General features: G+C 39.8%; 1 protein-coding gene across 1 annotated transcript; it reads right to left on the bottom strand.

The window, feature by feature from the left end:
* Positions 1 to 405: 405 nt before the first annotated feature.
* LOC144512596 (metalloreductase STEAP3-like) lies at positions 406 to 12,336 on the bottom strand. The gene is given in 12 exon segments (XM_078243405.1): positions 406 to 588; positions 719 to 781; positions 1,777 to 1,894; positions 2,179 to 2,257; positions 2,259 to 2,284; positions 2,497 to 2,587; positions 5,207 to 5,490; positions 8,343 to 8,501; positions 8,627 to 9,151; positions 9,279 to 9,545; positions 11,134 to 11,376; positions 12,270 to 12,336. Coding segments are annotated over 11 exon segments (1,914 nt in total). The 5' UTR covers positions 11,362 to 11,376; positions 12,270 to 12,336; the 3' UTR covers positions 406 to 514.
* Positions 12,337 to 13,390: the final 1,054 nt, after the last annotated feature.

Raw genomic sequence — 13,390 nt, 5'->3', positions numbered from 1 at the left:
CATGCGTGAGCCAGTGTAAACAAAAAGCAGATTGTCTAACATTACTCTGCAGTTGAAAATCATGGATGTACAAGTTGAAAATGCTTTGGAGAAAGAACAACAATGTCGAAAAGTAAGTATATTAGCTTGGACCGATGACGAGGTGGAACGGTTACTGAAAGGGTATGTAACTGATAAGACGGACGTCGTCGTTTCCAAAAGGTCTCCAAATTCTGGACAAAAGATATGTTTTTAAACAAACGCGTATTATTATGGATGTAGCCTTAGACGAGAAGATCGATACCACCTTCATGTCTGTAAGCACGATATGAACACACCAACGCACAAATATAAACTTCATGCCACTTACGTAGGCTACGGCGGAAGCCATAAATCATGCTTTACACAGTAACAAAGTACCAAAGATTGGAGCGGCATGTCAAATCTGACTTTAATTTTCAGTTACTATTGAGAACAAGTAAGAAATGTGATGTTGAAAAAGCTACGGTACCGAATAATTTGTGAGAAACAGACTCTAGAACCCATATTCCTTCTTCAGCTCCTCCACCAACTTAACATAGGCGGCCATCGCTTCATCTTTGGACAGACCTGTTGGTTCAAAATGGAACCAAAAAAAAACAGTTAGTTTGCAGGACAAAGGTAAAATACAACATTTTTATGTTTTGCATATAATCTTTCATGTTATTTATATACAAATAAAAAGTTCTGTAAATCTGACCTTTCCTTCGTTCCCATGCATCCCATTTTCCTCGTCCTGCAAGGTCAAATATCCCTGGACGCCCTGTGGACGTAAAAGCAACCGTCAATAACTGAAACAACTGAAACATAATGTACTTTAAGTGTCAAAACTACTCATGCAGTTTATATAGTGTTATACTATTACATTCTACTATTAAAAATGTACACATGATGGGTATTTTATAGGCCGATTGTAGTATTTTTAAGAGTCAACACATTAAAAATGTGTATAGTTTTAGAACAATGAGTAAGTAAATACATGATTCAGTATTTCCCCACGATTTAGATCTTAATGTCGGGAAACAAAAGTTATACAAAAAGTGAAGACAAATAATAATTGAACCGTTTACTTAACAGATTAAATACAAAAAAATGCATGTAATTAAAAACATTAAAACATTTATAGATAGGAGTAGGGGTCCTGGACGGGAGACCTCCGTATTTCTAGAATACTTGCTAGTACTGTATATATTTAGGAATATTACTACTTTTGCAGTTGGTCACGATGAAGCTCAATTCAACGCTTTTGTATCTATAATTTGAATATGTTAAGTAACTAAAGCTGTCAAATAAACAGAGTAAAATGTACTAAATGCATCACTGAAATTTAGTTTTGAATAATCATTCATAATAGTGCTTTTTTTTTTAATAAGCCGCTTCATGTAAATCAGTCATGGGATCTCTCACCAGGGGCGTCGGACTGGAGGGGAAAAAGGGGACGGAGTACCCAAGGCCCTCATGTGAGGAGGGCCCAAAAAGATGCTAGAATGAATAGCTGTGGATGCGGGGAGGGGCCCATAGAAAATGCCTTTCTACAGGGCCCAGAATTTTGTGCTACTGTAACACCCCGGTCTCTCACACAAAGACACCTAACTTGTCAAACCGCATTCTTTCTCACCACACCCTGCTGGTTCCCTTTCCATAAGAACTGGATTACTCAGAGCACATCAAAAACACAAAGCCGTTGTTTTGTGTGTATTCATATAAATTCCACAATATTAGAAACCTTAAGAAAACGTTTGCGCTACAGAGACTCACCTATGTTAACATTGCCGACTGTGGCTTGCTTATATAAACCATACACTTCACCCAGTACTCCATAGCCAGGTCTTTGTTTCAGTATCTTCACGTCCTCTACTGCTTGCTCAAAGGACTCCTGATAGGATCAGAGAAAACACAAGCTGATACAGACATCTTCTTATAACCAGACTTACTTATTTGCAAAATAGGGTTATTTTTTTATACTCTTGTTCAATTATCTAACTCATCGCATCATTACATTTACACAAGACTTTACACGTAGCTAAGCGGAGGGATTCCTGCTGCGTAACAACCTCCCTGGGAATCTGGATAAGTAAACATCCCTGAGAGATAACTTAATAGTCCCATAAATCTTCTAGGAAACTTGTAGGGAAGGCTTATATTTAGAAGAGTACTTACATTCATGACTGCCGGTTGAAACTGACACACCTTGCTGCTGCTGCTGCTGCTGCACCTTGCTTGTCCAACTCGTCCTGCAAGTGTCCTTTTTCTGGGTTGGGATTTGATGAGGAGCATAAAGTGGGAGGTAGTTTCTTAAGGCCACACTGCCAGCGAAGACAGCAAAAGACCAATTGCTAGACACTTACAATTCTTTAATTATAAGGGAACAATATAGTTTGATATGACAATTTAAGTTATGTCATACATTATATCTTAACACTTGCCATGACTTGTATTTTACAATAATAAGATATAAGATAATTATACTCCTCTTACCTTCAATTCATTTTTGTTGAAACAAGATTCCGTCACAACTATGTACGCAGTGGACAGATAACACCGGGGATTTCCAGTTACACTTGCAGCACTGCAAAACAGATATTTATAACAAAACGTCTAGCCTCTTTCACATATTTCACAAGAAATTCTCTTTTTTTGTTTAGACTTTAACGACGCAAGAACAGATTGAATCCTTTACTTATGTTATGCACCAGAACACGACTTGTTGACTTTGTTTTGACGGAGCTGTATGAAAACCAAACGTCTCTTATTACTTGTGTTTTCCAAAGTACATATTCATGTCAAAGAAAAAGTTTCTACCTTTGGAAAACAGGGGAAAAGAATATTCCTCCACCACAAGATGGCAGCATCCACATATTTCATGATCTGCTGTGTTCACTGCTGTTGCACACTTTGGGTTCGGCCTGAGATTAAATTATTATTTCATTTGATCATTATCAGTCGACACACACACACATATTATATATATATATATATATATATATATATATATATATATATATATATATATATATATATATATATATATATATATACATATACATATACATATATATATATATATATATATATATATATATATATATAAAAATATTTTAAACAGTGAAGATAGTTGTGTTATTTCAGCCTTTGACTCAATTAAGAAATCCTAACATGAAGATTTAAAAATCTATGTCCCATTATTTAAGACAATACAATAGTGAATAGTAGAACAAAATGGTTTATTCTATGTTCTCGAAATTTCCATTTGAATAATTTCCATTCATGCATTTGTAGTTAGAAACTGCTTAAATTTCAGTACACTACTTTGACATAGTCATTTAGATTCAGATAACCTCTACCTATCACGTAACGATAACAATCATCTTTGGCAAATTCACAAAACTGATAAAATACAAACGTATTATAAAACACAATAGCTGAAAATTGTGCTTTTAATGCTAATAATGAAAACAGTAAAACAGTTCTGTAACAGCCTATTGATATTTTTGTAAGTCAAATGTGTGCTGATGGGTACTTCAGCAGGTCAGTTAGCACAACGTTACATTGTAACCATGTAAAAGAGAAAAACAAAACGGCAATGCGTCAATGATCATTTTCTAAAACTTGTGTAACCATTTGTCTGTCCTAGACGTTGCACACTGACACATTGCATCATTGCATTGCAAGTGTGGCAGCTACAGCAGCAGTATTTTTCAGCTTCAGTCTTTGGGTTTTTCAGTTGGCATGGAACAAGCAACTGTAAGCGACTACAGAAATTATTCGGGGGAGGGATGGTCAGTAACAGGGAGATGTTGAATTCCTTTTCAGCTCTGGACCCATGTTTCCAGCCCATTAACCAAGACACTTTCAGTTTTCTTTGCATACATCACTTTGCATAGGAAAAATAAATGTCCTTGTGCATAAAACAGGTATACGTTTAGCAATCCTTGGTTCTAACACAAAAATGGCTGGAATATAAAAAAGGTACACATCATTTGCCGTACATTTGGTAATTGCTACTTCTACAGTTCTAATTTGTGTAATGGTGGAGGACATCAAATATTTAAATTGGGGTTCATCATCTAAAATGCCTACTCCCTCCCCACCCCAATAATTTCCATACAGTCAGGAACACTTTGAATGAATATTACAGCACATCAAATTGTCCAGGTTTTGCAAAACAAGCTGTTAAAGCAAAATGAAACACTGTTGCCAGTGAAAAACCTCATAACAATGCTGGGCTATGTTGAAGACTGGCTGACAAAAAAATCTGTGTAGAAGTCCTGAAGTGCAAAAAGAAAATATAATTATCCAACAGGAATGCACAAGCCAAGAAATATTTCAAATACTCACTTATGGAATTGTGCAAAACTCCATTGTACTGTCTTCAGCAGGTTCATTAGAAGTGTAACAGGGACTGTTTTGCATAAATTAAACCAGAAGCTAATATTTTTCAACTTTTTTTTGAAAGAGTACTGTAGAGGATGGATACCCGAACCGGCCGGGTTTGGACAGATAGTTAGAAATGATGTTCGGGTCAGGCTCGGTCACATCAGCGCAATAATGCATTGAACATTTTAAATTTAAAAAAGGTTATTATGTAGGTGCGCGCCTGTGTTAACGTGCACTTGTTGCCCCGTGTGCGCTGATGTGCTCATCTGTTGACATTTCCGAATGCCTTCCTACAGTTGCTTAATAAAGCGGGCTTTCACACAAATGTATATGTGTCATTAGTATGAGAAAAAAACGAGATTTTAACGGTTTCAGGCTCGGGTCGGGTTCGGTTACTGCTCTGTCGGACGCGGGCCAGGATCGGACAGAAAAATGCGGCCCGATCCGCGCTCTAGAGTACTAATACATAACAATAAATTAGAGTGAAGCATAACTAAATACTGATTAATGACGATGCATAGTGCAATAAGGTTGACGACCACACCTCTACTGGTCAAATATCTCTAAAGAACTACCGGCTAATTTGATCAAAAGAAACTGACGCACCTCTGAAATCTCGCAGTGGGACTTAGAGAGGAGCCTTCAATACATTCCAAGGCTGTATAAATCATTTATCTCCTGTGTGAGTGGTGTTTATATTCATGAGTGCACACATAAAGAGCTCTACTTTCACACCTTTTTGTGTGGATCCACACACACACACACACACACACACACACACACACACACACACACACACAGTGTTTCTCACACATTACTGACATCCTCCAGCCCGTTGCGGCAGTCGTCGTCCGGCAGGGTGAAGCGGATGTGTCGGCTCTTTTCCCAGCCGCGGCGGATCTGTCTGAGCCGCCCGGCCACGCAGGGCACACAGAGAGCCAGGCGGCCCAGCAGGACGGTGATGGGAAGAATCAGGACCAGCATGAAGGTGGGAGGCAGGTAGAAGCGGTATTGGGCCGGATCAAAGGCACGGTCCCAGCCGAAGAGGAGTGTGTGGAGGGTGGCCATGGACAGGGCACAGTTACCCAGTGTGCACTGCAGGAGGTGAAAGAAGGAGGTCACAGATTGCACTTGGAAGTGAAGACAACGTATCATTGCAATCGTCCTGTCCTCCATATATACATATGGCCCTCATGGTTTGAAGTGACTCCTCTTCAGTTCACAGTCCACTACATTAGCTCACTGTGTTACAGGCGGCTGCAGACCCTGAGGAAACACACTGACCTACCACTCATGACATGAATCAACCCCACTTATGTATGCGCGTGCGTGTGTGTGTGTGTGCCATATACTGTACCTACAGGGCCCACTAATTAAAAATAACTTCCCAGTGTGAGTCAAGTAGGGGCCAGGAGTTTAAAAAATACACTTTTGTTTTCTTTTTAAAACGCACACTAACTGGGCAGAGCGGATCATAATTATTTCCACTTGACAAGAGTGATGACATTTTATTACAGCGGAACGGCAGCAATTTAAAAAAAGAAGGAAAAAAGCAGCAAAATAATCAGTAATAGCAATAGCAAAAGCATTCCCGAGGTGTGTCTAAAGAATGAAATGGGAATTTGGGGGATTGTGGTACTTGAACAATAGACCCTTTTTACAGCAGACATTTTGACCCGTCAAAGGGTGGAGGCACGGACATTAACAGTTCCAGTTAGTCCTCTTCAGTGAGCCAGCGTGTACCATACAAACCCCTGGAACCCACCTAAATGGGATACAACCAATTATCAATGTGATTAGCTATACCTTCTTTTCCTGCTTTGACATGTCAAAATGTCTGCCGTGAAAATGTCTATTATCGGTACAACAAGTGTGTCTCCATCTATGCAGGAAAAAAAATATCTTGTGGTATTTAAAGTGGATATATTTGTGAACCTGTAATAAACTGCTGTTGAAAATAGTCCCCAACAAATACACTACATGCCCTCGGTTAGCTAAACCTACAGTGCTGTTTCAGGAAATAATTAGTATTATGAAATATATATATATTTGTGACGATAGATATAGATAGATAGATAGATAGAGATATATATATATATATATATATATATATATATATATACACACATATATATATATATATATATGTGTCCTCAGATGAACCAATGGGCTTGGGACTGAGAGCAACAGACAGGTTATGGAGTCGAAAAGTATTGCTGGTTTTGGTCCGTTTGTGGATTTTGATGACGATACCAGAAATATAGCAAATCACCAGCCTTATTCTTATATTTCTGTGAACCAGGAACACTTAAGTCACTGATTTAAGACTAATCCACCGCACATATTTGCCATTTCTGTAAAGTAAAACTTGTCATATGATGGCAATGTGTTTTATTTTATGTAATGTAGAGACCACTGTTTGCGTTGTTATGGTTTTTCTTGTACATAATCACAATAACAAAAAAAAACACAAAACTAATCATTTTGGCCTCAGAAAAAAAGAAATAATATATATATATATATATATATATATATATATATATATATATATATATATATATATATATACATATACATATATATATAAAAATTATACATTGTTGCCTTGTCTGGTTTTTGTTCACACACTTTCTACATACGAACCAAGAGCTGTAAACATGAAGTCATATGGCCTGACAGTTTGATGATGTCATCCTGCATCATCATTGTTACATGGACCTACATAGGGAAATCTAAGTCTTGGGACTGACAGCACGTCCTGCTGCACTTTACCGAACCCCATTATGTTCTCTGGTGTCACAAAGAGCGCTGCAAGAAATAAGTGATTATGAGGATTATAAGTCGAGACTGCAACTGGACCTCATGTCTTACATAATGAGGATCAGTAACGGGACAAAAAAAAGAGCCGTCTTGTACTGTAACATTACAGAGGGGACAGTTAATGCGTGGCCACCACGTTTTACTTTTTAATGAGAAACTGCTCAAATACAATGAGTCCAACACAAGCTCAACACATCTCTGGTTTAGAGTATTTTACAAATGCTGTGGCTCGTTTTTCTTATTATCAATTTGCTAAACTTAATCAAAACACATACAGGTGACGTGGACAATGTTCTGCCTTTAGGGAGTACACCTAAAGAACCTTTAGTGTGTAATTGTGGTAACTCATGTATCTCTCACACACACACACACACACACACACACACACACACACACACACACACACACACACACACACACACACACACACACACACACACACACACACACACACACACACACACACACACACACACACACCTAGATGCGCTGGGCAGAAAGTTGCTTTTTTTTATTGCTCCGGCTGTCCAAACATGACTAATCTGACAGCCACCGGATTAGCTGAACGGAAAGATGAAAGGGAAAAGCAGCAACGATGGACCGCGAGTCCTGGAGAAATGGAGGCCACGATGGGGGAAGGAAGGAGGAAGTGTGTGCCTGTGTGTGTGTGTGTACCGAGTCACAACACTCCTGATGGCTTTGTCATAGCCCAAGTGCGTGTGTGTATGGGTGTGTGGGTGTGTGTGCGCGCGTGTGTGTACCGAGTCACAACACTACTGATGGCTTTGTCATAGCCCAAGTTTAACGCCAAAACTGGGCCAGCACAGTGTTTATATGTGACATGTGAGCATGTAGGACACATAGTGTGCGTCTGTCACACATCAGCGTGATGCCTAATTCTACCTGTATGTTTATGTGTCATAACTGTCTGTCAATCTTTGGCCATCATTCTGTATTAATTCCATCTGTCTCTTACCCTGCATCCAAGAAGAATAGAAACCCATCCATGTTGCAGTATATAGTCATAGAAAAAGGGTCTTTCAGTGGGGACACATTCAAATCTACTTTTCTTGTTTCTTTATGTAACTAGTACATCACTGTGTCTGTGTGTGTGTGTGTGTGTGTACCTGTATGAAGCTGAACTCCCTCCAGTTGACAGTGTTGGCCACTGAGGGCAGCGAGGTGACAGCCAGCAGAGAGAGCAGCCCAAGGGCCATGATGCCCACTGAGAGGTACAGCTCCATCCTCCACACCTCCTCGTCAATCCAGTCCTCCCCCTCCTTCACCTGTACATCACACAATAAACAACAAAATCCTGAGTCCAGGGTTGGGTATTTTGCATATACTACACTGTTGCGACAGTCAGGGTTTATATTAGAGTGTAAAACATCCCTCTGCTTATTTCTATCACCTGTTTAAAATCGCTGAGCAGTTTGAAGCGGGCAGACTTCCTCATGGGGAGGCACAGACTGTAGATGGCGTGTAGAACTGCACACAGGAAGCTACACAGTCCAAGCTGCTTCCTCCTGGTTAGCCACCGGTCCAGCCAATTAGGAAAGCGGTTGTACTTGGTGCCCGACCACAGCTGGAGGAAAGCGGCGCACACACCAGGCAGGTAGACCAGTGCTAACATCACCAAGGCCACGGAGGGAAGAGTGACGTTAACGGTCTCGATGGGCATTTTGTAGAAAACACTCTTATGCGCTGTGACGTAGGGCTGCAGGACGTCCCGGAGGAAGTTGTACGTGTAGAAGAAGATGAACAGGGACAGGGTGCAGAGGACTGGGATGCGCCAGCAGGGGAATAGATAGAGGGGGAGGTTTTCGATCTCCAGAGAAGAGGAGAGGAGGCCCATATCGACGGGGACGAAGCCCATTCTGCGACAGAGCTGCATCACCGAGGTCTTGGCCTTGCTACTGTTACTGCACAGTAAAATCTGGGGGAAAAAAAGATGAGGTTGAGTTCAGAGAGTCCCTAAATCTGGACTCCTCCATCCTCTTTTCTTTCAGGAAACATTTCATCTGAAGTCAGAAGCTTCACTGGGCCTCCGTGAATCTACCTACCTGCCTGCTTCCATCCCGAGGTCCCATCTGGAGTGTCCAGGCTGATATGGTGTTAAACCCTTTGACTACAGAACTCTCTGGAAACAGGTCGGCCAGCTGTTCGGCATTCGAAGGCCCGTCTTGGTTGATTCTCAAACCATTGCTGACATCCACCAGTGTCTTTCCAGCTAGTGTCGGCTTCAGGTCCACCAGCGTGGAGTGGTGCTCGGGGAACACAGCAACAAAGACCAGGTCTGCCTGGTTGGCTGCCTCCATCTGGGAGGTCACCTGGAAGACAAAGATAGAAATGGTTATACTTCACATTAGAACTGGGCGATATGAAAAAAAATAACTCACGATATTTTTGACCAAATACATCATTACATTTTTACATTATATTACATTCCAATTAAGTGCTTTCAACTAGGGGTGCATGATATATCGACTCAATATCATTATGGTGATATCACGTTGCACAATATTATATTGAAAGTGTCGCGATAAGTATGCAATATTTAGTTCATTTTGTGGAGCGCTGCGTCCCGTCCGTTGGCTGTGTGGCTTAGTTGTGTTTGATTTAGAGCCCGCTTGAAACACTATAATGATCATGTTTCATTGGCCAGTTACCGTGCATCAGCGCACAGGGCCACTACGTGTCGACCCTATGGAGCGTACCACGTGCGTGCATATTTCGACAGAGTGACGGTGTAAGTGAAGAAATAGAGACAACTAAACGGAACGAATCAGAGAAGCGAAAGAAAAGTTGTGTCCTGTTCTCTTTATTTATTTATTTTATACTGTCCAACCAGTAAAACATGTCCTGTTCTGTAGACATGGTCCTTATTTATTTATTCATGTTGGACCAGTCCAATATGACCGTCAGTTGAAATAAACCTTGTGTTGTATGTGTTATGAATCTATTTTGATGCGTTTTCCCGTAACTTTTGTAATTTTACATATGTTTAAAAATATCGAAATTAATATCGATATCGCAATATCACATTTTGTCACTATTGTTCAACCCTACTTTCAACCTTGACGGTACAAACTCCGGACAGCAAGAAGTAAGTACATTAGCTTTAAATAAGCCAAACTTACATTGATGTTGATTTTGTGGCGATACTGTAGGGTTGACTGTTGGTGCTTTCACAAAATATTAACACAATGGGAGTTTTGATAAATAATCACCAATAATGTCGATATAATGACTAAGTGGGTAAAGGCAAATAATAAAAAAAGACAACACTTGTGTCATATCACTACATTGTATTTCTATGTATCACTATATCCAAAATGTAAGACGATATCTAGCCTTATATATCGATGTCGATATAATATTGACATATTGCCCAGCCCTCCTTCACATCAGGAGGAGTAGATGCACATTAAAAGTACATTATAATAATAACAAGAGGAACATGAGACAGTAATAGTATGCAGTTGATTATGTGATCAACTACACAAGTGGCCAGTGAATTAGAATAAACTTCATCACATTTGTATTCAAATGGATAGGAATGTATTTATCTTTTGAAGATGTCAATATTATATAATTATCTGATGCCAATACCGAATTGACAAAAAAATGCATTTATAAGAATCCTTGTGGATTCCTTATTCGCCAATACTGACTGTCTGACAAGTCTGATGATAGAAGTGGAAACTTTAAATATGTCTGATAAACTGCTTTATTCTGTTCCCATACCACAATTGACTCACACTCAGAATCTCTATTCTATCTATTATATCTATTCAGGATAGTAACAACAGTTATTATGCCTTGTGGCTAAAGTCAGAGTAAACATATAATTATCACTATAGAGAGAGAAACAAAAACACCAATTACATGGTGAGTGTGAATGTCAGTGTCACTGACCTCGGCCTCTTCAGGGAACAAAGCCTCAGAGCGTTTGGGGTTTCGACTCCCCACCACTACTTGATAACCAGAGGCCACCAGCCTCCTAGCCAATGAGCGGGAGAAGTCGCCAGTACCCAGAATGCCAATCACTGGAGCGCTAGCTTCAGACATGGAAGCTTCAAGATGTCTGGAGCCTCCTCCTTCACCTCTGCCTCGGATTAAAGGCCTCGACATCTCATCAGGCATAATGCACTGACAATCCTATAGAGAAGAGAAATGGTCATTAACTAGGTTTATGTTTATTTTATTTGCATTACTTGTTCCTAAAATAAATAAATAGAAAAGGAGAATAAAAAACAAAACACTTTTTATTAGTCATTAAGATGTTAATATGTACTTATTTACTTACAGACAGAGATTGTTAGGACTAGACCTTAGATGCTTGCTTTTTCATCCAGCATGGGACATACAATAAAAGTAATCACTATTATTAGTAATACAATATGTAAAACGTGCAGTATTAAATGCAGTTCTATCTGCCATATTGATGCTATTAGGATTCCCATCATCGTTGTGTCGGAATAATAGAATAAAAGGATATTACACACCCTGAAGACAGTAACAGCCAACTCTGTAACTAGTCTATCCAGATGGCTCAAAAATGAGATAGCAAACTGTTAATATAATAAAAACCACGCAGGTTTAACAAAGAACTCTGCCAATCATGCAAAACTTCATTCCGAACTCCACTGTTAAGTTCAATACACCCTTAATGGGAATAGTCAAATGTACTTTTTATAGAGATGCTGCATTGGTTATCATCCAGCTATATGCCGAATTTACCAGAAAGCCGCGACTCTTCAGAAACCGTTTCAAGTAACGTTGTATCATTTATTAAAGCCGACCGACTAGCGATACAACATTAAATTGCAAGACATCCATATTGATATTCTCTTCATAACAGAAAAACTTCAGACGCCACCTTTGCTTGTTGTCCTTGACTGAACTCGTGGAGACTTAACCTCCGAATAAAGTTGCTCTCCCGATTCACAGGACGACGAAGGAAAACATACAGTGTACATTTGGATCAAGTAATGGGTTACATAACATAATGTAGCTTCTGTTGGTACTTACAGCGATATTTTTTTACCTACTTTCAGTTACTTGGTCAGCCCGCTTCTCCGCTCTCTGTAAACTGATGCGTTTCTTCCTGATAAGATGACGCAACAGTCAAAGCCCCGCCCCAGCCACGCCTCCACGTGTGTGCAGAAGATAAAAACGAGGGAGAAAGAGAGAGCACGTGGGCTCCACAAATGTAGAAATACAATGAATGTGATCTAGGAATCTATTCAGAAGCCACATAATAGACTGTTCACATTACGACAAGAACACAAATAGCACTTTTAAAAAACAGTGGTTACAAAGTGATTTACAGGAAGGGGGAAAGGTGACACAACCTCTTTATATAGGCTGCAGTTATGTGTACAACCCACATTATTAAAAGGGGATAATTCACTATTGTCAGCATGCTAACATGCTAAATGTAGATGGCGAAAGTGTTAAGTATTGTACCTGCTAAAAAATCAGCATGTTGGCATGCTGACATTTGGCCCAAAGCAGTCTCACAGACATGTTTACACATCTGTTAACTCTTGCTCTTCTTCTTGTTATAACAATGGTTTAATTGGGTTTTTCACACCGCATTGTATTCTATTGGAAAATGAAAAGAAGAAAAATTGAATCATCGTCATGTCTCATTAGAGACGGAGATTTAATAGTAGTTTCTCCCTTTACTCCATCTGCGGCTGTTGGCGTATTTGATTTACTAGCCTTGGGATTAGAACCAAAAAGCAAAAACAAAATCGTGTTAAAAAGAAGTCTCATCCGCGGGTCACACACTGTCAACATGACTTCATCATCTCTGCCTTTGCCACTTGCAAAAGGTTGAATCCCCCTGGCTCGCTGCATCAGTGTCACCATGTACACACAAGCGCGCACTCACAGTGCATGCATGCCACCCTCTCTTTCACTCTCCCTCGGCAATGGCCTCATGTTTGTTTACAACGCTTAAGGTTACAGTCCTTGACATACACATTGGATTTTGAGATTTTTCATTCATAGGTATTGATTACTGGTGTCCCCTGGTGTGGTAAGCCATTATTCTTACAAGTCAAACCATTGATGTTATTCTGATCCGGTGGGGACAGCTTTCAGTTTTCTACTCTCCCTAAAACAAGCCTGATGATGTGGATTGAAAATGTGATGTAAAAAATGA

Source organism: Sander vitreus, chromosome 24, assembly GCF_031162955.1.
Source record: "Sander vitreus isolate 19-12246 chromosome 24, sanVit1, whole genome shotgun sequence".
Lineage (NCBI taxonomy): Eukaryota > Metazoa > Chordata > Actinopteri > Perciformes > Percidae > Sander > Sander vitreus.
This window is presented reverse-complemented; position numbering and strand designations above follow the sequence as displayed.